This window comes from Anopheles cruzii, chromosome 2, assembly GCF_943734635.1.
Source record: "Anopheles cruzii chromosome 2, idAnoCruzAS_RS32_06, whole genome shotgun sequence".
Lineage (NCBI taxonomy): Eukaryota > Metazoa > Arthropoda > Insecta > Diptera > Culicidae > Anopheles > Anopheles cruzii.
Genome location: NC_069144.1, coordinates 40116023 through 40140236, shown reverse-complemented (window position 1 = coordinate 40140236; position 24214 = coordinate 40116023). Strand labels below are relative to the sequence as shown.

At 49.4% G+C, this 24214-nt stretch overlaps 3 protein-coding genes across 4 annotated transcripts; all 3 read right to left on the bottom strand.

The window, feature by feature from the left end:
• Positions 1-148: 148 nt before the first annotated feature.
• On the bottom strand, positions 149-9907 carry LOC128279061 (homeobox protein unplugged). Its single transcript, XM_053017782.1, has 4 exons — positions 9620-9907; positions 3915-4830; positions 729-955; positions 149-643 (listed from the first exon to the last, which is right to left on the bottom strand). The coding sequence occupies exons 1-4, from the start codon at positions 9905-9907 to the stop codon at positions 149-151; spliced, it is 1926 nt and encodes a 641-aa protein (XP_052873742.1).
• A 724-nt stretch (positions 9908-10631) lies between these two features.
• LOC128267702 (dynactin subunit 6) lies at positions 10632-11394 on the bottom strand. The gene is made up of 2 exons (XM_053004592.1): positions 11319-11394; positions 10632-11258 (listed from the first exon to the last, which is right to left on the bottom strand). Exons 1-2 carry the CDS (start codon positions 11336-11338, stop codon positions 10697-10699), a joined length of 582 nt encoding a protein of 193 aa, XP_052860552.1. The 5' UTR covers positions 11339-11394; the 3' UTR covers positions 10632-10696.
• A 231-nt stretch (positions 11395-11625) lies between these two features.
• Positions 11626-24103, bottom strand: LOC128269211 (polypeptide N-acetylgalactosaminyltransferase 1). Of its 2 annotated transcripts, XM_053006613.1 has the most exons (6): positions 23102-24103; positions 22506-23002; positions 14199-14412; positions 13825-14135; positions 13650-13755; positions 11626-13571 (listed from the first exon to the last, which is right to left on the bottom strand). In XM_053006613.1, exons 1-6 carry the CDS (start codon positions 23234-23236, stop codon positions 13047-13049), a joined length of 1788 nt encoding a protein of 595 aa, XP_052862573.1. In that variant the 5' UTR covers positions 23237-24103; the 3' UTR covers positions 11626-13046. The 2 variants fall into 2 exon arrangements, with proteins under 2 accessions (XP_052862573.1, XP_052862572.1); XM_053006612.1 differs by having other exon boundaries at positions 22506-24103.
• Between the last annotated feature and the right edge of the window lie 111 nt (positions 24104-24214).

Genomic DNA, 24214 nt, shown 5'->3' with positions numbered 1-24214 from the left:
TAAATTGTTTTCTGTCACCAGCCGAACGGGGAAATCAGGAAGTAATTTGTGTGTTGGCCACCGTCGTCACTTCCGGAAACGAACGATTGTGCCCACTCGCGCGATCACGATCAGCCACTTTTGTCACGACCACCACTCCACCGCGCATTCAGAACGTTTTTGGGTTGACTACTGGAACTGGATGAGCCGCGGGTAGCGAGGCACTGTGTGGTGGTTGGGCACCGATCGAACATCCGAATCTCGCGGCCCCACTTGCGGCGAACCCACCGGGTCCGGGTCCGCCTCCATCGGTCGGTAGACCGCCACCGAGCGGCAGTCCTCCGTCCGGTCTCGTAGGCACTTCCGCCAGCGGCGCTTTGGGCGGTTTGTTCGCCCCGAATCGCTCGAAGCCCCCCGACTCGAACCCAAGGTCGGCCTTCCGCAGTTCGGCCTTCGGTCCGACCAGATTCATCTTCTCCATCTGCTGGTGCTGGGAGCGGATAGCGAAACGGTTCACGTGCACCGGAATCGGGACGACTATCTTGTTGGTCGCGCCGGACCCAGCGCTGCAACCGCCGGCACCACGGCCACCGAGACCGTGCGAGTTGAGGCCGGCCTTTACCCGTTTCCACTTGGCCCGCCGATTCTGGAACCAGATCTTAACCTGCAAACGGAACAATCAGGCGGCAGTGACGTTATGTCGGCGGGGCCAAATGGCCGGACGGTAAAAGTCCTTGGACGCTACAAACCTGCACTTCGCTCAGCTTCAAACTCGTCGCTATTTGGCTTCGCTCCGTGAGGCTGAGATACTTTTTGGCGTGAAACTCTCGCTCCAACTCCAGCAGCTGCTCCGACGTGAAGGCCGTCCGACGGCGGCGTGATTTGGAAGATTCGTTGCCACTCCCGGACCGTTTCGAGGATGCGTTTGGGCCGCCATCGTCCTCCGAGCATGCATCGGAATCGGAATCACCGAGATCTGAAGGAATTGGGTGGGTAAGTAAGAAAAACAGTAAGGGTTAGGGATTTTAGTTAAGGATGAGCCTTGGATCTATCCCCATAAACCTGAATCAGTACATGACGAGTGGAGTGTATAAGGTCCGAGTGAACCAGGAGGAGTGGAAGGAACCAGGAACCAAGAGTAGTGGAGTGGATCAGGAACCAGGCTAAGGAGTGGTGTGAACCAGGTTCTTCGGCTCCGAAACGAGTTCGTGTCCAGAAATGGCCCGAAAAGGTGTTAGCATTAGTTTTTTGGGATGCAAATGGAATTTGGTTAGCGGATTACTTGCAAGGATAATGCATCCTGTCACAAGAGCATTTTGAAAGTGGCAAAAATCCATGGATTCAAGTTCGAATTGTTGGAGTATCCACCGTTTTTACCAGATTTGGCCCATAGCGACTTCATCATTTCAGCAAAAGAATATTATTCTTAGTTCTTTTTTCAGTGACAAGTGGATTCTTCAATTATATTGAACCCTGTAGTGATCTCAACCAATTAAGAAACAAGTGTAAACAAGTAAAACAATTTAACATCCAGTAATCATGTAATCTACGTACACATTTTGGCGCCCCCTTCGGCTTGCAGAATCTCCTGGATCAACACCATTAATCTTCGTTAAACGATACAGTGTGTCGGTGAGAAATAAGTCCTCAACCAAACGCACTCCATGTCCTGGTAAATCAGTGCCCGTGCGGTGAGTCAAAGGCCCCTTTAACTCGATAACCCACTCGACGAACGACTGATCCCACCAATTTGTAGCTCATAATGTTTCGTCAACCCCCGCCGAGGGGTTGAAAGGTGGCCCGGCACACGGCCGTCGGCTCGACGGACTGAGTGAGAAAAATGCCCTCTATTCAGCCGTCGCAAACGTCGCAAGTTTTCACCCTCCCGCAAGGGGATTGCTCATCTCGAAAAGAGCGGCAAGGCGACCGACAAAAAAACGGCAAGAAAAGGGATGCGCCACGCGAAGGCGCCAGTTTTCATTACCACCTACAGTGAAAGTCAATTTAGCAGCGGTGGCAAGTGGCCGTTCCTGTGGCCACCACCCCGTAACGATGATAATCGAATCATAATTCGCCACCGCGAACGTCCTGCCGGGGCCGTGTGCGTAGCGTCAACAGCGTCCGGACCCGGACAACCCTCCGGAGCCACGTGACGCCAGCGGCCGAAGACAACGACGGCTTCAAAACGTGCGCTCCGGAACGGTAAATTATTCATAATCCGTTTAAGTGAATATTAACACACTCCTTCCGGTGCGAGGGAGAGTCACGAGGGCGAGGGCCGACCATGAAGCCGTCTCTCGGGTGGGGGGGAGTGGGCCCTTTGGGTGCATCCTGCGCTGCAATCTGAGCGAGAATATGTTTCAAAAACGGTTCAAACGGCCACGAGCTGTGAGGATGTCAACCGTCGACAGCGTTTTAAGTGTTTTGGATGGAAACAAGGGAACCCTGACAAAGCGTAATTAATCGATTCGTTTTGGATTTTTCTTTTATTTTAAATTTTACAAGTCTCTTTGAAAGGCACAACATAAGAGGACGGCATTTATGATAAGTCATAGTGAAGTCAGCACTTCTTCAAAATTGTAATTCTAAAGGCTGTTTGACTTTAGATAGTTCTAGAAGCCAAGCTTTAAGTTTTGTTTAGTAAACGATAGTCTCTCTAATGCTTTTGAAGGGTTGTAGAAACTTGTTAGCTAAATGAAGCAAATTATTTTTAACTATGATTGATTTATCACAAAAAATATTGCCCCCTAGGGCTGCGTATGACAACTATGGCGATGATGGGCCAGCGTCGTGAATGCAGCTTTTCGAGGCTTCTTTCTTCTTTGATTCTGTACTTTTTTCAACTAAATGAGGTAGTAAATATCAGTTACTGATTATGATAACCCGTTATGCCCGTTTTGCGCCTACAGAAATGTTTAGAATAATACAGGGTTATTAATTCTCTTTTTTCATAAAAGAACTTTAAAAAACACATGAAAAATTATGTTTTTGAAGTAATTTTTTTATCGTAAAGTTTGTTCTTGGCTCCCGAGCGTTCTTCGTCAACAGTCGATTCTGATAAGATAATTTTCAACCGTCAACAGCTTGTGTTTTGCTCGTTGCCTCGTCTTGCTGAAATCACATATCTTCTAAGTCCATATCTTAATTGCAGGCCATAACAATTATGCTTTCATCTGGCGCTATCGCTCGGATTGTCCCTTTGTGGTTTTCGGAAAGATAAAGTCAGTTTTTCTGGATGTAACGACCTCTCTTCAATCAATTGAGGGTTTTCAGTGCCCCGGTAAGTTTGCTTGTTTACGTCAAGGACCCTAGTTTAAAAAAATTTAATACATTGTTCTATTGTTAAGCGATTCATTTTCAAAAATGAGATACATTCTACTAAAAGTTTAGTACTTCGATTGATAATTATATTCGGAAATTGTGAAGTGCCAGTCCTGTGATTTCGAAACTACAAAATGGATAATGCTGTATTTTCGTAAATATACAGCATCGATTCGAAATAGTCGGCTTGTATTTGATTAACAAAGACACTTAATAGATAAAACGATAAATTAGATATACCGATCAAAACTACATCGTTTGGCGTATCGAATCAATTGAAATCAGGCATCTTTAGCAATCTACAGCCACTCTCAACGCGTTCAGCGCAATGGAACAAATTGAATTTGGCTATCATAATAGTACGGGGCGAAAAGAAACAACCGCGAAAGAAAACCCGGCGCAAACTATGTATCAATTACGGACCGCTTAAGGAGCACAATGCCGCGACCCGTTACAACCAGTCGCGTCGAATCAAATTAAATCGTGACCAATCATTTTCCAAACCCGGAGTAAAAAAGTCTTGTAGTGCCTTCGAGTCGGACTGCTCCGATCCGATCGATTCCGATGACTCACGAGTCGGTCATTAATCTCGCCGGCCGAGCCGCGGGACTTACCGGGATTTTTGCCACCACAACCGGACGGTGAAAGTGACAGACTGATGTCCCCGTCACTGCACGCCGACCCGTCGGCACTGTCCGCACCGTCCGCCGGTGCGCCACCGTCTTCCTCGGCCGCCGTCGACCGATCTAAGCCGGCATCCTGCGATAGTCCTGTCACGGCAGGCCGTGTCGTCGGAGCTGCTGCCGCTGGTAGCTGAGGTGGCTGATCCGGGGAGACACCTCCCGCCGGCCCATTGATGAATGGCTCTCGATTCCCGGCCGCCGCTCGTAAATAGTCACAAGAGTCGCCATTCGGGAGCACTCCCGCAAACGTTGGTATCGCCTGATGGTCGGCCCGTAGGTATCCCGTATACCCGGGACCGTATCCGGCCGCGGCGTACACCTTCGACAGCAGACCGACGTCGTTGGCGTGAAATTTATCACCACTTCGAACGCGGCTCCCGGGCGGTGAGTTCGGGTCGGCTGTGTGCGATTTATCGTGGCCCAGCAACGCCGACAGCTTCTCGTTGGCCGCCTGTGACAGATAGCCCACCGGAAGCCCGACCGTCCACGGGTGGTACAGGGGGGGATTGAAGTTGCTGCCGAACGACAGCATAGCGGCACTGTAGCCGGCCGCGGCTGCTGCGGCCGCCGCCGCCAAATATTGTTGCTGCTGCTGCTGCTGAGAGGACACTTCCGGCTCGGTGGGTGACGACGTCGATCCTCGATCGTCCTCCACCGGGTCAATCACGGGCGAAAGGGGCACAGGTGGTTGTGGTGGTGGCGGTGTATTGCCGGTGCGACGGCGCTTAACCGCGATTAGGTTTTCGATCGAAAAGGATGTGCTCGGAAGGGGTCGTGCATATTTCACTTCCGTGTGCCCCATCGTCGGCAACGGTGCGGTCGATAGTTTATCCATCGCCTGGCCAGACTGCGTCACGTCCGAACCCACAATCACCGGTGGCGCATCAAGCGATTCACGATCCAGTCACTTGCTTCACCAAACGAACGCGAACGGAAATCTCGGGACGTCCACCGATCCGATCCGACATCGACAACCAGCGCGCGACACTTTTCGACTGATTTGATGTGCGCGTCCCAACGATCCCGGAACCAGTATGGCGAAGACTCGCCACACACACACACACAGGCACAGACACAACGCCACGGTGATGACAGCTAGTCATCGCATTCCCTCTCTCGCGACGGCATTCTCTCGCTCACTCACTATGCATTGGGCTGAGTGCGTTAAGCTCAAAAGGACGAAGTACGAAGTGTTAAGAAAAAGGAAAAACAAAGGACGTGATGTCTGGGTTTGTGTGTGTGTGTGTGTGCTTCTCCGTGTCAGAGGATAATTCGATTAAGATGTGGCCAGATTCGGACCGCTTTAATGGCCGTTGTTTCGCCATCGCCGCCCTTTTGTTGTCATCCCACAATCTGGTGGGAAACACAACTTGATTACAACCTGATTAAAATGTGCCACGTTGGCTGCTCGAGCGGTGCTAACGATGGTAGCAGATTAAGTTGAGGCGTCAAATCTAGAACGGGTGATTGTTATTAGAAGAGCCCAAGGGTTTTCTTCGTGACTTTCTTTTATAATCTTGAAGCAATTAATACATTCCCTGAAACTTAAACCATTAGATAAACCTCTACAATTTGGAAAACCTTGTCAAAAGATTCAATTTAAATTCTATCTCGTTTATTCTTACTTTGTGTCAATTATTTTTAGAAACTCACTCGATTCACTCACAGTGATACTTTGAAAACAAGTGCCACAGTGTAGCCTAGTTGCAATAAACATGTTCCATTTTACTGTCCTCTCGCACCCAAAAGGTTCCACAATTTATTACTCACACTGTTACGCGAGAGTAATAAAAATTGCTTTCTAATTGCTAGACAATTTCGGTACAATGTGTCAGAGTGTTGCCAACTGTGTTTGCTGGGAAAACCATTTCCCCGGAAGGGTCCGGTAATTTGTTGCTGAAAACCGGAATGTAAAGAAAAACAGAAACCCCCGGCCTGCTGGCCACGCCCACTGCAACCAGCCAGGGGCGCCATGATTGGTTGGCTGCGTACGTTTTACTCTGTCAAAGGGTGAAAATTCAGCAGCGCAAGCGCGCACATTTTCCGATCATTCAAATATCGATTTGCTTTCCCACACAGACGGAAAATCACATTCCGACACACATTTACACCACACGCGAAAGTGTGGCGTCTAACAATGGCAGTCGTTAGGTCGTTGCGACCCGTGGAAAACTCGCGAATTGAACGTTGAAATGTGTTTGCTTAATTAGCGTCACATCAATTGATGTGTCAGTTTCCGGTGGAACAATTACGGTGGCTCAATTAGGGACTTTGGAAACCGTAAAACGCATTTGACTCAAAATTTATTATATCAGAGTGTAATTTCGGACTAAACCATTGGTTCCGTTACCAAAAAGGAAACGTTTTTTTTTTTTCATATTATTGGCAAAGTTGTGTTTTGAACACACCATACAAAGTATAATTAAATGACGCCCTCATACCCGGTTTCACCGACCACCGTAACCACCAACCCTAATAATAGTGCTCAAGTCCAACGTACGCAATATGCTGCCCGCCTGGTCTATCATTTGCGGTGCGTAGGCACGCACTGGTAGGTCAATTGAAATGGGGTCCACCAATATTTACCATCGTTCTAATTGATTACCGAATGCGTCACCTGTTGGGAAAATCAACAATTACTACAGTTCACCCTACAGAGGGTAAAACATGGACACGATTCCCCGTTGATTATGGTTTACGAAAATACCCAACCTTCGGTGGCCTTCACTAACTCCCGCACTCCCGCACTCAATTATGGTACAGTCGTTAGGTCGAAGGACACATCGGGGTTTCACTATTGAAATATGGTTAAAAATTGAGAACAACCAACAACCCCCTCGAAAAAAAAAGTGCCGACGTATTACAGGCGGTTGTGGCTAAGCGACTACATGGCAGAATGTTTGTTTTATGTTAATGTCAATTTAAACGCTGTTACCCGCGCCCGAAACATCATGTTTCTGGCTTTACAAACCCGCAAACCCTGCGGCAGTAGGGGCAGTTTGGTCCACCATTAAACGGTTAGTGGAAAGTGGCTCAGCGGTCTCGTTATTGATTTTTGTGCTTCCGAATTCGTGTTTTTTTTTTGGTCCTACTATCGATCGCGCGAGTAAAATTTTCCCCCCGTTTGAACTTCACTGTTGCTGGATCGAACCAGATCGAACTTTCCGGGACCTCCACTGCCGAGTTGATGTGGCCTCCTTCGAAGAATGTTAAACACAAAATACCCCACGCGTGGCTTTGGTTTGCCCTCGTTTCACGCCTGATAGCGGAGAAAGTTGGATCCTTACCATATATCGTAATTGCTGCTCACCAACGCGGACCAACTCTGGGTGTAACGGTACATATGCACCGCTCGTCACATATGCGCCACACATGCCTCGGCCGCACTGAAGTGTTCCGAAAAATGCCTTCATCCGGTATGCGGTCCCGACGGCGGGCGTGCGTTAACTTGGCGTGAAATTAAACCAACGTCAGCCGTTGCGGGGCCAAGAGGGCCTGCCCAAACCAGGGAGCAAACGGAGCAAATTAAAACGTTGCAACCTTGCCCGCTAGGGTCGAGGTTGTTGTAATCCTGTTCGATGCCGAGCGAACGCGAACGGGTGGAGTGCAATTTGGTCTAAAATCATCATTCAACGACTCCGAAACGAGAACAACGATCGGGGAAAACCGGGAGTGGCACCCGAAATGAGGAGATCGTGGTGTGAAAATTAAATTTAAATTTTCATCTCATTAATTACCGCAAACGAGCTGTGCCGCAAACGAGGCTCACGAGCTGTTAGATGTGACAGATTATCCGAGGACGACGCCGAGCGCAATCGTCACGCAACACGGCCTGTGGAAACGGAAAACATTCCCGATCGGCACACGGGGACGGACAACCTTGTTAACGGATTGGTTTGTTAATCAACACTAATATTTTTGTTTCGAAAGTGACAAATGCGTCACATGACCTCATGATTGGTTGGGATTAATATTTATACAACTTATTTCAATAAAAGCATTACAGTTTGAATAATGTTGGGATCATTCGGAAGGGACATTTGATCTTCAACGGTCAATGCTTCAAACTTGTTTAAATGTAAGTCAATAGAACTCAATTGGGTTCGATTCAACGAAGCCATTTAAACTTCTATCGTCTCTGGTGTCCACAAGGTCCTGCGGTCGTCACTATTTTTTATATTCATAGTTGATCTTCGAAAACCATCACACTCGAATAATGCAGAGAACTTGAAGATTTTCGTGAAGGTAAATGGGGTGTCACTCAATGAAATAATCCACAATCCGTTAGAAAGGTTCTTCGCCGTCAACAGTGTCTTTTTAGTTAGTACAAGGTCACAATCACGGTCCCTAATAGACCATTAAAGACAAACGCTTTGTCGTGGTGCCGACAAAGCTCGAATCGAAGCTATGTGTCTGCTTATTATTCCTTTCCGATTTGCCCATCAATCAACCGAGACTTTTCGCCACATCGCTTTGATGTCCAGGCCCCGGCCCTAACGGGCGGAAGAGAGTCGTTAAATTTAAAGGAAACACATCATAAATATGCCTGCGTTCTTATGGTCATCCGCGGGCAGTGCAACCGTTTGCCATAATTACATTAAATTCCAATGTAAATTAATATGCTCAAACCCAGCCGATCAGCGCGGAACCCGGAGGACGTCACAGCGAGAAGCGATTTGCCGCAAAATGTGCGTTCCCGCGTTCCCAGTCAGTCTAGGGGCGTCGTCGGCGGATCCCGGTGCCATCTGTGAATATTAATTACCTAACTGACACTCGCTTGACTGCCGATGTTTTCGCTTTGTAGGTTCCTGGCCACGAGATCGGCAATGGTGTGCTGCATCGTCTTACGGTGGCCACATTGCTTCAATCGACCGGCGACTCTTGTAGCCATGGCGGCGTCTGACGGATAAATTCTTTTGATGCAGTCCCACAGGATTCTTGACTTATCTCTTGCATCTCTTTAGCTAGGCTTGCGAAAACGTGACATCTTCTCGGTGTCACTCGGTGTGCTGATCGTATGAATGGTACCTTGAGGGCGTGATCGCACCCTAGAGAAACACTAGATAGCGCGATGTTACACACACCTGCTGGTGGTGTAGGAATTTTAAATGCATTGAGCATTTCATACATAGTAAGCACGGTAAAAATAATTTCACGGAGATCTCATTGATTAGAAATCCCACAACAGGATCTTTTCCTAGGAGAAGCATAAGCAGAATAACGAGAACTCGCCTACCAATAAAAAATAAGAAACTGTACTGTAGCAACATGATGCGCCGATGCAACGAAGAACCGGTAAACCCCCAGAATTACACGAACTAAGGTTTTACGAATAAACAAAATGTGTTTGTTGAATGTAAGGTCCCGAGTTTTACGAATACTTTTACGACACGCATCCAAGGGAACAACTTCTAACTACGTATTTATTGATATTTCTGCATCAGCATCTCCTTCCAAAAAATACAATCAAATTTCCGACCAACCTAATGATCAACCTTTTTTTTTGTTTCCTTTTTTCGTTTTCTTTCAAGGACCATTCACGAGTACGATGTCACACAAGGGATTGCTCAAAGTCGAACACTCGACGACGAACAATGGAACAGGAGTCGGCGGTGGCGGCGGTCAGCAGCGACAACCTCATAGTGACCAGGGAGGGCGTGGATCGCTGAACCTTCTATCGATCCACCACGCTGCTGTGCTTTCCGGAGATCGGCGGCGCTGACAGGGCCAGCATCTTCCAGCACGATCGACTGGAAGCAGCCGGCGCTCCCCTCGCAGGACATCATTACGCAGGGCAAGTGCCTGTCGGGCCAGGACGTCCGCGGTCCGGCGTAATCAACCGGAAGCTGGGCCTCCAGCGGATCCGCAGCATTGTCGGAGATCGGTTTCGGGAACAGGGTGCCGCCACCGCAGGAGGAGAACATCTTTACGGGCCACTGGCCTGGTGGGGGCCAGCTGTGTGATTGTAGTGTTTCTCCTTAAGACCCTTGGCCTGCACCCTGTGACCGTGGAAATAAATTCCAAACATTTTCTGTTAAAACCACGAAAGCCGCGTTAAGAATTTTCTTTATTTCCGATGAAATTGGAAAGAAATTGGCCATCGAAAGAAATGGGGGAGGAAAGTAAGGTAAGACTCGTAGCAATGCACGAAAGAAAATCCGTTTCCGTTGGAGGCTTCAGGGAAAATATTCGAGAAAACGCTACTCGTGCTTTCCTTCTCGACCTGACGCAGAGGTTTTCGCATGCTGCCCCACTTCTTAGCCATTCCAGTGTCTTGGGCGGTCATTTTTTTTAATCGGAAAAATCCGCTCCGTAAATACGTCAAAACTGCTGCGGCAACGTCCCAGCCACGGCGACGCTCCGACCAGTAAAAATTCGGTTTTCTGGAACACTAGGGGAGCAGGAGCGACTGGTAGGTAGCACCAGTGATACGCAAAAACCAATCCAAACATTATTTTGACAAAAACCCGAAACCCGAAAAATCCGAAATTTGACCAGGGGAACAGGAACGACTGGAGAACGGGCAAATACGGGACAGGGCAAATTGATTGAAATATTGCCGAAAGTATTTTTTTGTTTTTTTACAATTTTAGTCGTAAATTTCGGAGATGTTTAGCAAAAAGGACCATTTAAAGGGATTCTGGTTTATTCATCTTTAAGCGTTTAATATTTATTAATAAATTAGTGGTTTTTTAGGTAATGATTCGGTTCGCTCAAACTTGGGCACGCACTTTCTTGGGATCATAATTAACTTTCCTCAGGTGATGATAGTTTGGCAGTATCTTCCGCAGGTAGTCGAGCTGAATCATTTGCGTTTTCTGCTTGTCCATCGCCTCCCGCTGCAGGCACGATCCGCCGTAGACGATGGTTTTGTCCGCCAGGGTTTGCTTTCCGACCAACCGGCAACCGGCTCCCACGACGCACCCACTGCCGATCGTAACATCTACCGACACGTAGCTCTTGCACTCGAACACATTCCGTTCGCCGATCGAAAGTGCTTCTACGGTGCACCCGACTTCGAACACATTATCGGGCCCGATGACGAGCGGTTTCGGTTCCCCGTCAGCGGTGCGTTCGGCGGCGGCCGGATGGTCGGTCGGTATCCGATACCGCACCGTGGCATACTCCTCTAGAATGCAGTTCTCTCCGATCACGATCGGTCCCGATTCGGCAATGATAGTTGCGCTCGGATGGATGACGCACCCGCTCGAGATGGTGATGTCTCCGCGAAGGTTGCTGTCCTCGCACACCATCGAACGTGGCATTATCTTGAAGCTAAACAATGAAACAATATTCAAATAATGGTCTCGTAAAGCTGTCGGCCAGATTACTTACTCATTTGTTGCAGCACTCATGGTTGGCTTGAAAAATTGCTGTTTCGGTACAGCTCGCTGCGTCGATTGAGTTGTAAACAAACCTTCTCAGCTGTGAACTGTCAAAGGCTTAACGTCATCGGCTATGCCCCTTTGGAAACGATTACATTCGAGACAGGCTGTCAACAACCAAACTGAGGGGATTTGAAAATACGTTACGAAAAGTAAATGTGATGAAACGATTAATTTTATCCCACAAATCCGATGTAGACCGATTTTACACAATAGTTTAAACAAATAGTTTATTGTAACAATGTTTTCTCTTCCTATCCTACCGCTTTTTACCAACCTTTCTACGAGCAAATCGCTCGTGCCAGTCCGTCCACTATCTTTCGGTGCTTTATTGTACAATTTTCGCATTACGTGTGTAAAATTGTTTCCCAATTCCCGCTTTCGTTCAACAGCTGACTCCGTTCCAGGGACTGTTGTGTAGGAAGAATGTTTCGTTTCAAATCCAACGGTTTTCTATCAAAGGACATTCGGTAGTACGCGCTAAATAATGGAAGGTTCACGGAGACGCTGCCAACGGCAACGACCCGGTATTCGAGCATCTTGGTCAATACAAGGATTGTGTTGCCCGCCTATTCGTGATATTTGTTACTCTTCATACGCAACTAAAGAGGGATGCGCAAAAGAAGCGCATTTGGCGTTCAGAATGGCGCAGCAATTTGGCAGAGTTCTTTCCGTGCGTTGTTTTAAGTATAATACCCTTTTTTACATAAACATTCTCCACCCTAGCGCCCGGCTGTGTAGCTGGTTTACTGTGGTGCCAACTGTTTCCTTCCCGGTGCTTCCCTACGTTAAGCATAAGTTCCGTGGCACTTTCAATTCCACTGTTCCGTTCCGTCGAAGAGAAGCTGAAAAGCAGTCGATCTTCTATCCTGTCGCGTTGCGTTATTACCTGTTTCTAGAGGGAACCGACCCCGTGTCTCCCGTGCACCGTATCACAATATAGTACTCGTGGGTGATGTTTCAAACCGTTCGTAGGTGGTTGCGTGATGCAGTGTTAGTAGAGAAACATGCTTTTAAAACGATGAGGTTGTAAAAATGATTCACCTTTTTAAAATCACGGACAAAAGTGCTTCCTAACGTGCGGAGGTTTCGGTTTTATCTGTCCTTACTTTGAGCATGAAAGATCCATTCAGTTCCGTGGTTACCGGTAATTAGTTGTCTATGTTTTGAGCAGAAAAAATACTTCGATTTCTAGCACTCTGGCTGGGTGGTTGTGGGTTTCTCCAATCAATCTGCCGAAAATGCAAAAGATTCACCCTTCACGATCTAAACGCGCTTCCGGCCTTCACTAACCTTTCAACGAAAAGAATGGAACGCACCTGTGGAAGCTACGCATTCAAAACCGAAACCTAAATACGAAAACACTGTTAGTTCAGCGATGCCGTAACCCGGGACCCGAAACGGGGAACCATTCCATTGCCCTCGCCTGACGCGGACAGGCGTCCCCGAGGTTTATCAACGTTTAACGAGGTAATGTTTTGCTTCCAGTCGAAGTACGGTTAGTAGTATTAGTTTACGGGCGAACTAATAGTGGTCTACGGTAGTGGGTTGTGATGCTTTCAGTGACGTTGGTGCCACCACCAAACCTAAATCCTGCCATTCGATACGTTCCCTAGCTATCCTAACACGCATTCACGCATCTCCGCTCACGCTCACTCGTTCACACTCTCGCCGCCCACTACTGGTGCTGAAACTCCCACTTCTGGGTCTTGATTCCCGGATGGCAGGTCGCTACGTGTACGTAGCTCTTCGTCGACAGGTCGCTACTGTCCAGGCAGAGGCCGGACTCCTTGTGGCGCAACTGCCGGTGCTCGGTAAACTCCCACGTGTCGTCGATGTCGTCATCGTCGATGCACGGTATCATCACCACGAACTTGGACTCCGACTTGCTGGCCTGCACCGTCGCGCAGCTGCGCTCATTGCGCAGGACACCGCGCTTGGTGAGCGAGAACAGCTGCGAAGCGGACACTTCTGGCTTGAAGCACGTGTAGATGCCCAGATTCCACGGCTTTTCCGCGTTCTGCTGCAGCGTGTCGAGGCACAGGCTGTCGGCTTGCGACGCCAGCCGGCCGAACGCGAGCACGTTGCGCGTCGGAATGAACTTCTCCGGGTACACGTTCGTCATGTACCAGTTGAAGCTCTTGCAGTGCAGCTTCTCTCGCAGCACCTTCCGGTGCGTTACGTCCCCCAGTTCCGGATGATCCTGCGTAAACGAAGAGGACCAACGAGCATTGTTAGTTAGCCACCGTTAGTGTGCCCTCACCCCGCCGCCGACGCTTACCTTCAGATCGGGTCGGTTCAGGTACAGGAGCTCCACGTAGTCATCCATCCACACGACGGCCATCCGGACGGTGTTGATACCGTGGGTATCGCGATCGTTGGGGAATCTACAAGAACAGGAATACGATCGCAATCAGGCCGGAAATGCGGTAATCGATCATCAAAGGTGCACTTACGAGTACGGATGGAAGTCCCGGAAGATGTGCCCGATGCGGGAACAGGGGATCGTTTCCAGCGTTCCGCCGCACTGCCACACGCGGAACGACATTTCGAGATTTTCGCCACCCCAGCCATCCATCTGCTCGTCGTAGCTGCCAATGTCCCAGAAGTAGTCGCGCGCGATCGCAAACAAACCGCCCGCCATCGTCGGGCTGTACGTGGGACAGATCTCGACGTCCTTCTCCTGGCACTCGCGCTTCTGCCGTTCCCGCTCTCGCTTCGTCACATCGTGCCAGTCAAAGTGTCCGTCCCAGGTGAACCCTCCAATCTGCAAGCGGGACAGAGAAGGGGAATGTTATCACAGCTCCACCGTTTGAAGGAAGGATCGTACCTGGAAGTCGTTATAGTCGTTCGTGCTGTAGTAGAAGTTTTTCGCCTCTATCACGTCGATGATCGGCACTAGGACGCTGGTGTGCGATTCCTTGATCCGCTCGAGCAGTGGTTCCAGCCACTGCGGCATGCACTCGCAGTGTGCATCGAGGAAGACTAGTACATCCGCTTTCGCGAGCCGAGCCCCGGCCAGGCGGGCCCTGATCAGTCCAACACTGTCGATGAGAGAAGATTACTTGTTAATGATTAACTTGTTTTTTAAAGAATACTAAAATTTGTAATCAAAAAAAGGAAGTTCCAATTGCATCGAATGTAACGGACCCCCGAACGGATGTCGAGTAGCTTCTCTCCATCTATCTCACCCGAGCGACCATTGTCTGTGGCTATGGGGTGCGAAAAGACTCCTCCCCAGTGAACCAGTTCTGTGGCTACAACTTCCGACGGTGATAAACACCGCCAAATGCATTTTAAATTTCGCCACGTTTTTTATGGAAACAAAACAAAAAAAACAAAGATTTATGCAATGCTGTGTCGCCACCGGCACAATGATGCCGCAATGAATTCGACCCAACAACAACTGAGTCCCACTCGAACCGCACCTCCTCATCGGATCTTGCTGCGTGGAGTGCGCCATCAATTTCACTTTCGTATCTGTGCGCGCAAGTCTATTGTTTCGCACCCGTGGCCACTGGAGTGCGCCCGACGACGCCCCCGTCGGTACGCCCGTTCCCCCCTGGGACACACACACAGTGACATAAATTAGTCGGTTGTTTATTCGTCTGCCCGCTCACACTCGGTTGGCGGGTGGCGCTTGTTTCTTCGGCTAAAGACGCAAAATGAAATGATTAGATGGCCAAAGTGCCGGGCACTGCACCGACGCCCAGCTCAACAGCTCCTTCCGACAATGCCCCCGACACGGTCCAACCGGCATCCAGCCGATCGTACAGCGTGGGGCTCTTTTTTTTTCGAAAAGAGCGCTCAAACAGATTAACTGTCGCTCCCAGGCCGTTGGTAATGGAAATTAGATTACCGTTTCCGGTGGCCACGCTTGTGCTGGGCACTGAAATGGAACTGCGAACCGGTACTGGGGAGTACAGTACATTATCTATCGGATGTACAAATTAATCAATCACGCCAATGATGGTTACGGATTGTAATGTGAGTGAAGAAGGACAATTGCGAAGGCCAACGCCGATAGTGTTGATGACTTTTCGAACGCAAATAATAAAGTCATTTGAGGATTACAACGATCATTTTGTGGCAATTGCAACGTAATCTAATCGTTTTCTTTACGCTGTTTTCCTTTCCTTCAGCAAGAAATAATTTGGATAATCGAAACAGCATTATAGGAGATCTCTTAATCAGTCCAATTGTAAAATTTGGCAAATTTTGAAACACGATATAGAATCCCAAATGTTATCATGGATAATAGCAAATGTTGGGCGCCCAAAATGTACGTTTGTTTTATTTGAAAACACAAAAGCTTCAATTAAAACATGATCATAATCCGTAGATTCAATCAACTGGCATTCTTTCTAGACAACCATTATCCTTACGGTATCAAATGTCTCAAGTCTGTGCTGATACACTCATGTGAGATAAGGACTAATAAGCTTCAGCTCCAAAGCACTGAGTTCTGTAATGATGCCAGAGGCTTACCAACGAGCTCAGTTGAGCCGACGTATATTTGTCCCCTGTGCAGATCAAAGAGTAACCCAGTTCGATTCGGCCCAGTAAGGAGTTCGATGGAAGCTTCCAAAAGTCCTGTGTTCCCCTGAGGCAGCAAGGATTATTAAACTTAACTTGCAATCTCAATCGAACGTTGAGTAATGAAATGCATAAATAGTAATTGGGAAAACCTGTCAACAAAATGATGATGTCGCGTTTGGAAAGCTTTGTAAAGAACTGTTTTAAGAGTTTTTGATAGAATTGAATTTCTTTTCACACATTTACTAAGGGTCCTAACCATTGATACAACAGTCCAAAAAAGCGGACCGATTCGGACGGGTTTAGAGATGTAAATTGAACCAAATACTCTTGAGCTTCACAGGATTAAATTGAACTCTCATTCACAATCAAGAAACAACAATACTTGAAAGCCGATGTAGAAATATATCGAAATTTAAACAGAGAGCATTGACAATTAATTTTACCAGAGTAAAACCATCCCAATACATGTAAGAAAGTAATCAAACTATAGGTTTAAAGTGTCACTTCAACCACTCATATTGAATATTGTGTTCAAACCCTCCTTAGGGACATATATGTGTCCCAGTTGGAGATGGAACGATACCCTAATTGATGGTTCCCTAGACGCGCAGGGTACAGTGTGACAGATCGAATTGATGATGCCAAGCGGTAGTTGCTCAATTGAAAGCGGAGAAAAGCGCAGCGAACAGACGGAATCCTTCCTCGACTTTTGCCGATGACGTCAAACGGGAGAAATTGAATCTTTTGAAGTTAATTGAACGCACTGGGACTATAACTGAACTCCCTTTAGGTCGACTTCCTTTTCCTGCATTATAGGCAATGCAAGACATGAAGTATCAGAAACATATCGACAAACAGTTCGATCCATGTGGAATCAATGTTCTGTTTCTTATCAGGCAACGGCACTGTTACTTGTCACACTTTCCAAGTGCGTTGATAAAATCATGTCTGATAACAGTCGTACGGAACAATGTTTAAAACCACATTAAACATCACTCAGCCAATACGTTCGGGTAAAGGGTACACTATCAACATCCAATCGAGCGATCCCACTCGTTGATACGGCGTGATAAAGAACAATTTAATTACCAAACAAACGCCGCGATAAGGCGATGTGTGTTGAATGTCGAACACATTATTGTAATGGCCGAACGCTCCAGCAGCGGCCATAATTGAATTACACCTCACCGGAACCCCCGATCTGGTGGGGCCGATTAATGCTTTAATTAAAATTCCCTTCCTCCCCACCCGCAGGCTGCCGTGCGTTGATTTTGCCGCACTATCGAGCATAAAACCCACCAACCATTAGACTCTCTTTCCGCTGATGGAAAGCTGCACGATGGCATGCTCCACCGAGAACCGCAGAGTGGCTCGAAGGGGGGCCACTAAATTGCGTTTGTCACCTTGTAGCGCACATCCCGATGCACTTTTATCATAAAACACAGTAAAACGGACGGGACAGGGTAGATTATCGCACTTTCTACGAGGCTGCCCGGTCTGTCTCGGTCAATTTGACCCGCGGCATAATTAATGGACGCCACCGGGATGTCCTTCTGGTTTTTCGACCGGTTTGAGCTTTCTCTTCAACCCGTATGCAAATTCTGTCCGCCCGACGGCACGTGTCCCCGTTTCAAAAGTGACCTCCTTTCGCGGGATGCCGGGCCGGGAGCATCACATCTCCGACGGATTGGGAACGACACGGCAATCCGTGCCGAAGATTCGCTTGCGGGATCGGTTGCAATTTGCCCGATTCTGCAACGGCCGCAACTGCAAAGGACCGAAGAGCGGTTAGATTTCGTAAAGCGACACCTCCAGCCCGTCACGGCACGTCTCGCGGTCCATTCTGTCACTCGATTGTGTGTCGTAACAACGACGTCGATCGAGATGAGGTGGCCGACCCACGGAAGCGATGAATAGAGGTATTCACGGCCCGCGGTTTCTGGCTACGGCCACCGCACCTACATCACCGGCCACATTCCACGGCCCCCGGTGGCTAACCCGGGGGCGAAGAATGATTGATTGCTCCACCGGAACGGGGCGGGTTCTAGCAGAGTGTACGGAGCCTCTTCAATCAGCCAAGCGGTGCGACTTGCGGGTTACAAAGTCTTTTACCACGAAAGCACAACCTCATCTCCCTCTCGTCTATATCGCTCGGAAACGATCTTCTCCGAAAATGTGTTCTAAAATTTAAAAAGGGACCGCCGCCCGTTGTTTCATTAAGTAGCAGCGGAAGACAATCGTTTCGCGATAATTGTGAGAACATATTCCCGAGATTGGCGATCGTGAAATAAACACACCCAGCAAACAACTTTCGGGTGTGTCGACAATTTTGATTCCGCTTTCTGTTGGGTTCCGAAAGCTGAATACCACAAACAGCAAAAAACAACTTTCACACGCGCTTCTAGCGTTAACGATGTCAACCGGAGCATCAATCCGAGGAAGCATAAAAGGGACCACTCTTCGGACCCAAAACTTACAACTTTGAAGGCGATCGCCTTAAAGCTGGTTTAGTGTGATCTTCGTGCACGCAAAACGCACAGTGTCACGGAGCACGAAACAGCCCCCAGAGCCGATCACGCGAATCACGATCGAAGCTCGGGAAGAAGATCTAAAAATTTGGATCGGAATCGATCGAATCACGGACTGTGCTGTGGTTCACGATCGAGTGGCTGATCGATTTCAGGGAAATCTTTCCGTGTATATAAAGATTGATATACGAACCGGTTTCTGATGGGTCACACGGCACCACCACTACAGATCGTCGTCGATCCTGTACGCGTGACGGCGGCATGGTACTGAATTTGAATATTTATGCTTATGAGAGCGAGAGATTGCCGCGCCACGAACTACCGAACCCGTGGCGCAACGTCAACGGATCTACGACGGTTTAGTGGTGACTGGTCAGTCACAACCTGGGTTGAGTCACTGACGATTATGTGGCGGAGAAACATTCTTTAAATTTACAACTTTTCTTCAACTAAATTTGCTGTTTAGTTTAGCTGTAAAGTTTAGTTTAAGTTGGAAGCTTGAAGTTTTCAGTTTTTCATACCAATTTCCTTCGTTTTGCTCGGTAATAAAGCAACTAGAGCACATTTTTTAAATTTATGAGCAATAATAACATGATTTTTCACATGTTTTCATATTCAAAATGGTATGGCTATCAAAATGGTATGGCAAACTATCATTATAAGGAGTTGAAATGTTCTGCTATGTGGGGTCTAAATCATCATTAGGAAACAATCATTAGGAGGTGTAAAACACTATCATTTACACATCTAATATTTCTTTTTTTGATTTTTGATTAATTAAAGCAAATGTTTCATTCTCGTATTTCCTAATATCTTTTGTGCTCTTGGGCTATAGTTCTTGTCGCCATCCACTGTATATTTCTAGCTGCAATCCACCAATGCCTGGATGGCGTCCATGTCTAAATACGAATTTAACGTAGTTTCAGTCCACCAAACCGACTTGAAAAACCGTCGGTTTCGGCCACCAACTTGCCGCAGCGTGTCCTTGGACCCTCTGTTTCGGATTAATGGCACGTATTGTACACACGTCGGTTGTGTTTTAGTAGCTACACTTTCGACAAAACAGAACTCTTACGCAACATCCCGTCCCAGGGCGCAGGGCTTAGCTTCATCGTCGGCTAACGTAACACGACTTGAGTAACAGAGCGCCTTCGGGCGCTTCAAAGCACATCGAAACAAACCAAGAGACTCATCCAACCATTCAATTCCCGCGCGCCTTTCTTCCATATCGCACAACTGGTGCATTAAATTGAGCCGGCACCCTCCGCGTCTTGGTGGCTCAGGTTAGGCGCTGTACAATTGCTTCATCTCTTCGCCCCGTACGTCCCATAAGGATGACCTTTCATTAGCTAATGAATGGGTGAGTTATGCGTCGCGCGCCCCAAACCGGTGTGTTTCTTCTTGGGCCGCGTGGCGCAGAAATGTGCTGCAAGCAAAATGATCACCAAACTCAGGGCAGGGTGGACTCGGAAAATAAAATCTCCGGAATTAGTCACTGTGACTACGGGAGTCACCTTACAGTGTGGATTGACAAAGAAACGGACTCAAACTGACTGGTCAATGGCTGGCAAAGCTAGCCACCACCAGAAAACAGTGAAAGCGATCGCAGCACCGAGGGTGAAAAGGGTTGTGCATTCTTTTCCGAGCAATCCGAGCGCGGTAGCGCCATCCAAAACGCAGCACGCATAAACATACCGAAGAAGGGCCAGCTGCTCCACGGCGCAACCATGCGTTGCGCGCTGCATTACGACAAAGCTGGACGACGCAAAAAGGGTGAAACTGCCCCTAACACTAGTACGCTAGAGCCGCATGGGTAACACTAATTTCAAAAAGTACAAAACCAAACCCAAAGTCCAAAGAAACCACTAAACGGTCGGTCCGCAGCGCATCGACTGACCGTCGGGCGCTGGACGCTGGGAACCATTTCGACGAGCATGGTCTCCGAGTTTCACTCGTACTCGTAGCACCTCAATGCGTGGAACATCGTCAACCTCGCCAATGAAGTAAACAAAACCCGGGCGAACCCATCCTCTAAACGGGAAGCGGCCATCATCCAATTTGGGAGGAAATCAAAACGCACCGCACATCCGCAAGGCGCCCAAAGGCCCAAAAACACCACCTTCTGGAGGTGCTCTCCTGGGGGCTCCGTGAAACAATTACGGCCTCCGTTACTCTGTGCCCCGTCTTCGGGCACGAACGAAAGATCTCAACGGGCCAGCGGACTACGAACCGGACCGTGGCGATCGGATTACCCCCGAGAGAACCGATCGGTTGGGGGGGCATGACGCCGCGCAACCGCGGAGAAAGATAATCGAGTTGGGAGATTCGTTTTTCTCGGGGGGGGCGCACGCCTCGCGCAAATCGCGGGTCTATTATTTCCCCGTTGTGGCCCGTTGTGTGTAAAATGGTGGCGCAAATGTTTGACCATTCCCGCGCGTGCCCTTCCCCCCCAGGATCGCGGGGAGAAAACACTTTCACTCCCGCGGCTGATTATCGTCCCCGTCGCCGGTGACGTGGCGGTTCGCACCTCTTACGACCTTTGTGGGCTCGCGGGCGGGGAGGGACAGCATTGATTTCTGGGAACCGTGAGGTCATACGGGCTGGTCACGTGTGTGAGTTGCGATAGCTGGATGCTGGAACAATAGAAGCTATATGCATAAATGCGCCAACCGTCGCATACTGGCCAATCGTGGACGATAAACATAACGGGTCCCACCCGGCACCATGTGTCCATAATATGCCGGAAAGGTATTCCGTTTGGATCATTAAATTTTCCTCCCTGAAAAGGTGATTCAGTTCTGTGGCTGGGTCACAGTTTTAGCGTTAAGGCACATTCGAAAGCACGAAGCCAACGATCACGATCAAATGGCCAATAAAGTTTGATGTTGTAAGCGGAAAGAATCCGAAACCAAGCACCCGTTACCGGAGGTGTTAGGAAAAGGTGTCGGAACCATTGCCAATTGCCAGGGTTTGAAAATAATAAATGTTTATCTTGGCGCACGGTGGCGCAACTGGGCTGCAAGAAGCCGATCATTATCAGCCCATCTATTGGCCCGTAATCGCGCAATCGGAATGGCCGAACGGAATGGCCTGGGGCAGCAGCGGCAGCGACCGTAAATTAGCTACCATTAGACCCTACACTTTGACTTCGGTCGCGCACCCGACCTCACCTTCCCTTCAGACCCCAAACTCCGTCATGGGTCGCTGTTTGCTGCGGATCACGGAGCGTTAAGAAATTACATAGCGGACGGAGTTTCTGAGGAGGTGTATTGAACACTCTCCAGAATGTAGCGGCGCGCGCGCGCTCCACCGGAGAACACCGAGACGGCACTCTCGTCAGACGGAACGTACGTTGACTCCGACTCCGTTCGGGGAGTGGACGACTGTTGAATAAAAGATAAACCCACGCGAAGCCGCCTTTTGGGAGTGCGCCTCTTCCAAAATGGAAAGCTTCACCGGGACCGGGCCAGTTGGCATCGCTCCAACGAGAGCCGGCATCCGCGGCAAGCCAAAGTTCAAAGCATTCCTTACTGCAGCGTATATGTAAAGTCTCACCAGGGCCACCACCAGGGATGGGTGCCGCCGTGACACGTAGTACAGCGAAAGGGAGCAAAAAGGTGCATCCCAGAGTGTTTGACTTTCGAGAAAGCAGAGTTCCCCAGCTGCCCCCGGGTCGCCCCGGGAATGTAATTACTTTTCGGTCACAAACACACACACGCAGACAGAGTTTGTGGCGGCCATCAAGTCAAAGTGACCCCTTGTTGAAGGGGCTAAGCGCGCGGAATAAAAACGAGAAAATCTTAATGATTGGAACCGTGACCGTGGTCCGAGTTTTTCCATATACCCCCATGGCCGGGCCAGGTGGCAGAGCGAGACGCGCAAGATGACAACCGGAGCCACGTCGCAGCCACCTTTTCGGGTGGCCGCCGTTCTACGTGGCGGTTCGTCGTCGGGCGATGCGTGCTCACGCCGTTTAATCGGTGTGTGCGTGTTCCTGCGCGATCGCGCGCACGTTTTGGTTGACTATAGTGGCGCTCTTCTTCTTCGCCCCACATTCTTTCTAAACCTACCGTTGCCGCTGCCGGAGCACCTTCACCTTCGACGGCAACCGGCTCTTGACGTAGTAGTCAAGTTTCGCCTTGAGCTCCACGTTCGTGCTGCCATCGTCGACGAGCACAATCTCCTTCAGCAGCCGCGCATCGGCCGTATTCAGCACGCTGTGAACGGTGCGCAGGAGCACGGAGTATGGCTCGTTGTAGAAGATGACGATCACGCTCGTCGACGGCAGGCTGGCGATGTCGTACTGTTTCCGCTTGCAGGCCGGATGTCGCCCATCCGGTGGCGTCCGGTTGTAGCTCAGGTGTTCGCTCAGCTCCTCGTTCAGCGCGATCGTCGCGAGCTGCTTCTCGCCGATCTCCTTCGCGTCGCCCGTCAGTTCGACGCCCTCCCCGTTGTTGCCAAGACCGGGCCGCTGTTTGGCCAGATCGGCCCGTATCAGCTGCTCGAACAGGGCGTCACTGTTTCCGGTGAGCACGTTACCCTTGTTCAGCACGCTGCCCAGGGCTGCCTCGGCCGCCAGCAGCAGTTGACCATCGCCTCCGGCGCTCCGACTGTCGCTTTGCACCAGCCCGAGCGCTGCTTTCGGATGCTGCTGCGGCGGCTGTACCGGGTCGGTCCCGAGTGCGTTCGGTGATCCGGTGAGATTCTTGAAGTAGAACAACGCAAACAGCCCCAGAGCCAGCAGCAGCAGCACCTTCGAGTACAGATTGCGCCGGATGCTGAGCCCTCCGCGGAAGAACATCGTTCGGCACGTGCTGCTGCGCTAGGGCTTTCTGGGGGGGGGAATGGAATATTCCAGTTTTCCTCTCGCTTGGTCAGCTGTGGCACCAACGGGAACCCTGCGTTCCACCGTCGCCGATCATCCGGATGCTCCCGAGAGCAACCGTAGCGCTCCTCTGTCGTACCAATCGAACGATCCTCAGCTGCTCAACTGCGGCATGTTCCCGTCGATGATGTCAGCCGCTTCCAATCGATTTGCCCAATGTTTGCGTTTGGGCGCTTTGGCAGATGGCCAACCAAATAATTCGATCAACAATCGCGCCCCTCTCGCTCTCGCGCACCGACGGATGCTGGGCTGAGACTGTTGAATGTGAGCAAATCGAATCGTCGTGTGTAAGCCGCACTTTGCACCCGATGGTTCCGCGTGTGCGAGAGTGGTCTGGCCAGCGTTTACTTTCCAATTTCTCAAGGACGGATGCACAAGCGCATTGAGCGACCCACACTACCCCAACACCTGTCGCAAGAAACCATCGGGATGCAGCCGAACAGATTTTTTTCCAGCATCCAGTGGCGGACAACGGGAGAACTCAGAACCCGGCACACGCGCAAGGGTAATAATAGAAACGGACGCAAAAGCAGCACTTTATTCACATCGATATTCCGAACCGGTAGGAAGCCAAGAACACGAAAAGCATTACGACACGGACGAACTTGTGCTTTCTCTTATCGCCGCTCACCGCACGGTTCACGTCCAAGGTTAGCGTTCGCAGCGATTATCAACAACATCGGACGCCGCGGTTGCCCGAAAGCCAGTATGAATCACAATCACGGGTAATTTCACGGGACCGAGGGAATCAAAAGGAACGAATTAACACAGACCGAACGCGGATCGTCGCCTTCTATAGCGAGCCTGAAAAGATTGAAGGCACCGCTTCAAACGCTATGAGCAGTTTTATAATCAAATAGCTCTTCCCATTAACCACTAGCGGATGTTGATGTT

Bases quoted from the DNA above. Each gene is read 5' to 3' on its own strand.
- LOC128267702 (XM_053004592.1), bottom strand. From the start codon at position 11,338: ATGAGTGCTGCAACAAATGA. The intron at 11,259-11,318 runs GTAAGTAATCTG...TTCATTGTTTAG, and splicing joins ATGAGTGCTGCAACAAATGA to CTTCAAGATAATGCCACGTT.
- LOC128269211 (XM_053006612.1), bottom strand. From the start codon at position 23,236: ATGTTCTTCCGCGGAGGGCTCAGCATCCGGCGCAATCTGTACTCGAAG. The intron at 14,136-14,198 runs GTACGATCCTTC...TCCCGCTTGCAG, and splicing joins ACGACTATAACGACTTCCAG to ATTGGAGGGTTCACCTGGGA. The intron at 13,572-13,649 runs GTAAGCGTCGGC...TCGTTTACGCAG, and splicing joins TGAACCGACCCGATCTGAAG to GATCATCCGGAACTGGGGGA.
- LOC128279061 (XM_053017782.1), bottom strand. From the start codon at position 9,907: ATGTTCTCCTCCTGCGGTGGCGGCACCCTGTTCCCGAAACCGATCTCC. The intron at 956-3,914 runs GTAAGTCCCGCG...CAATTCCTTCAG, and splicing joins TTGTGGTGGCAAAAATCCCG to ATCTCGGTGATTCCGATTCC. The intron at 644-728 runs GTTTGTAGCGTC...TTCCGTTTGCAG, and splicing joins TGAAGCTGAGCGAAGTGCAG to GTTAAGATCTGGTTCCAGAA.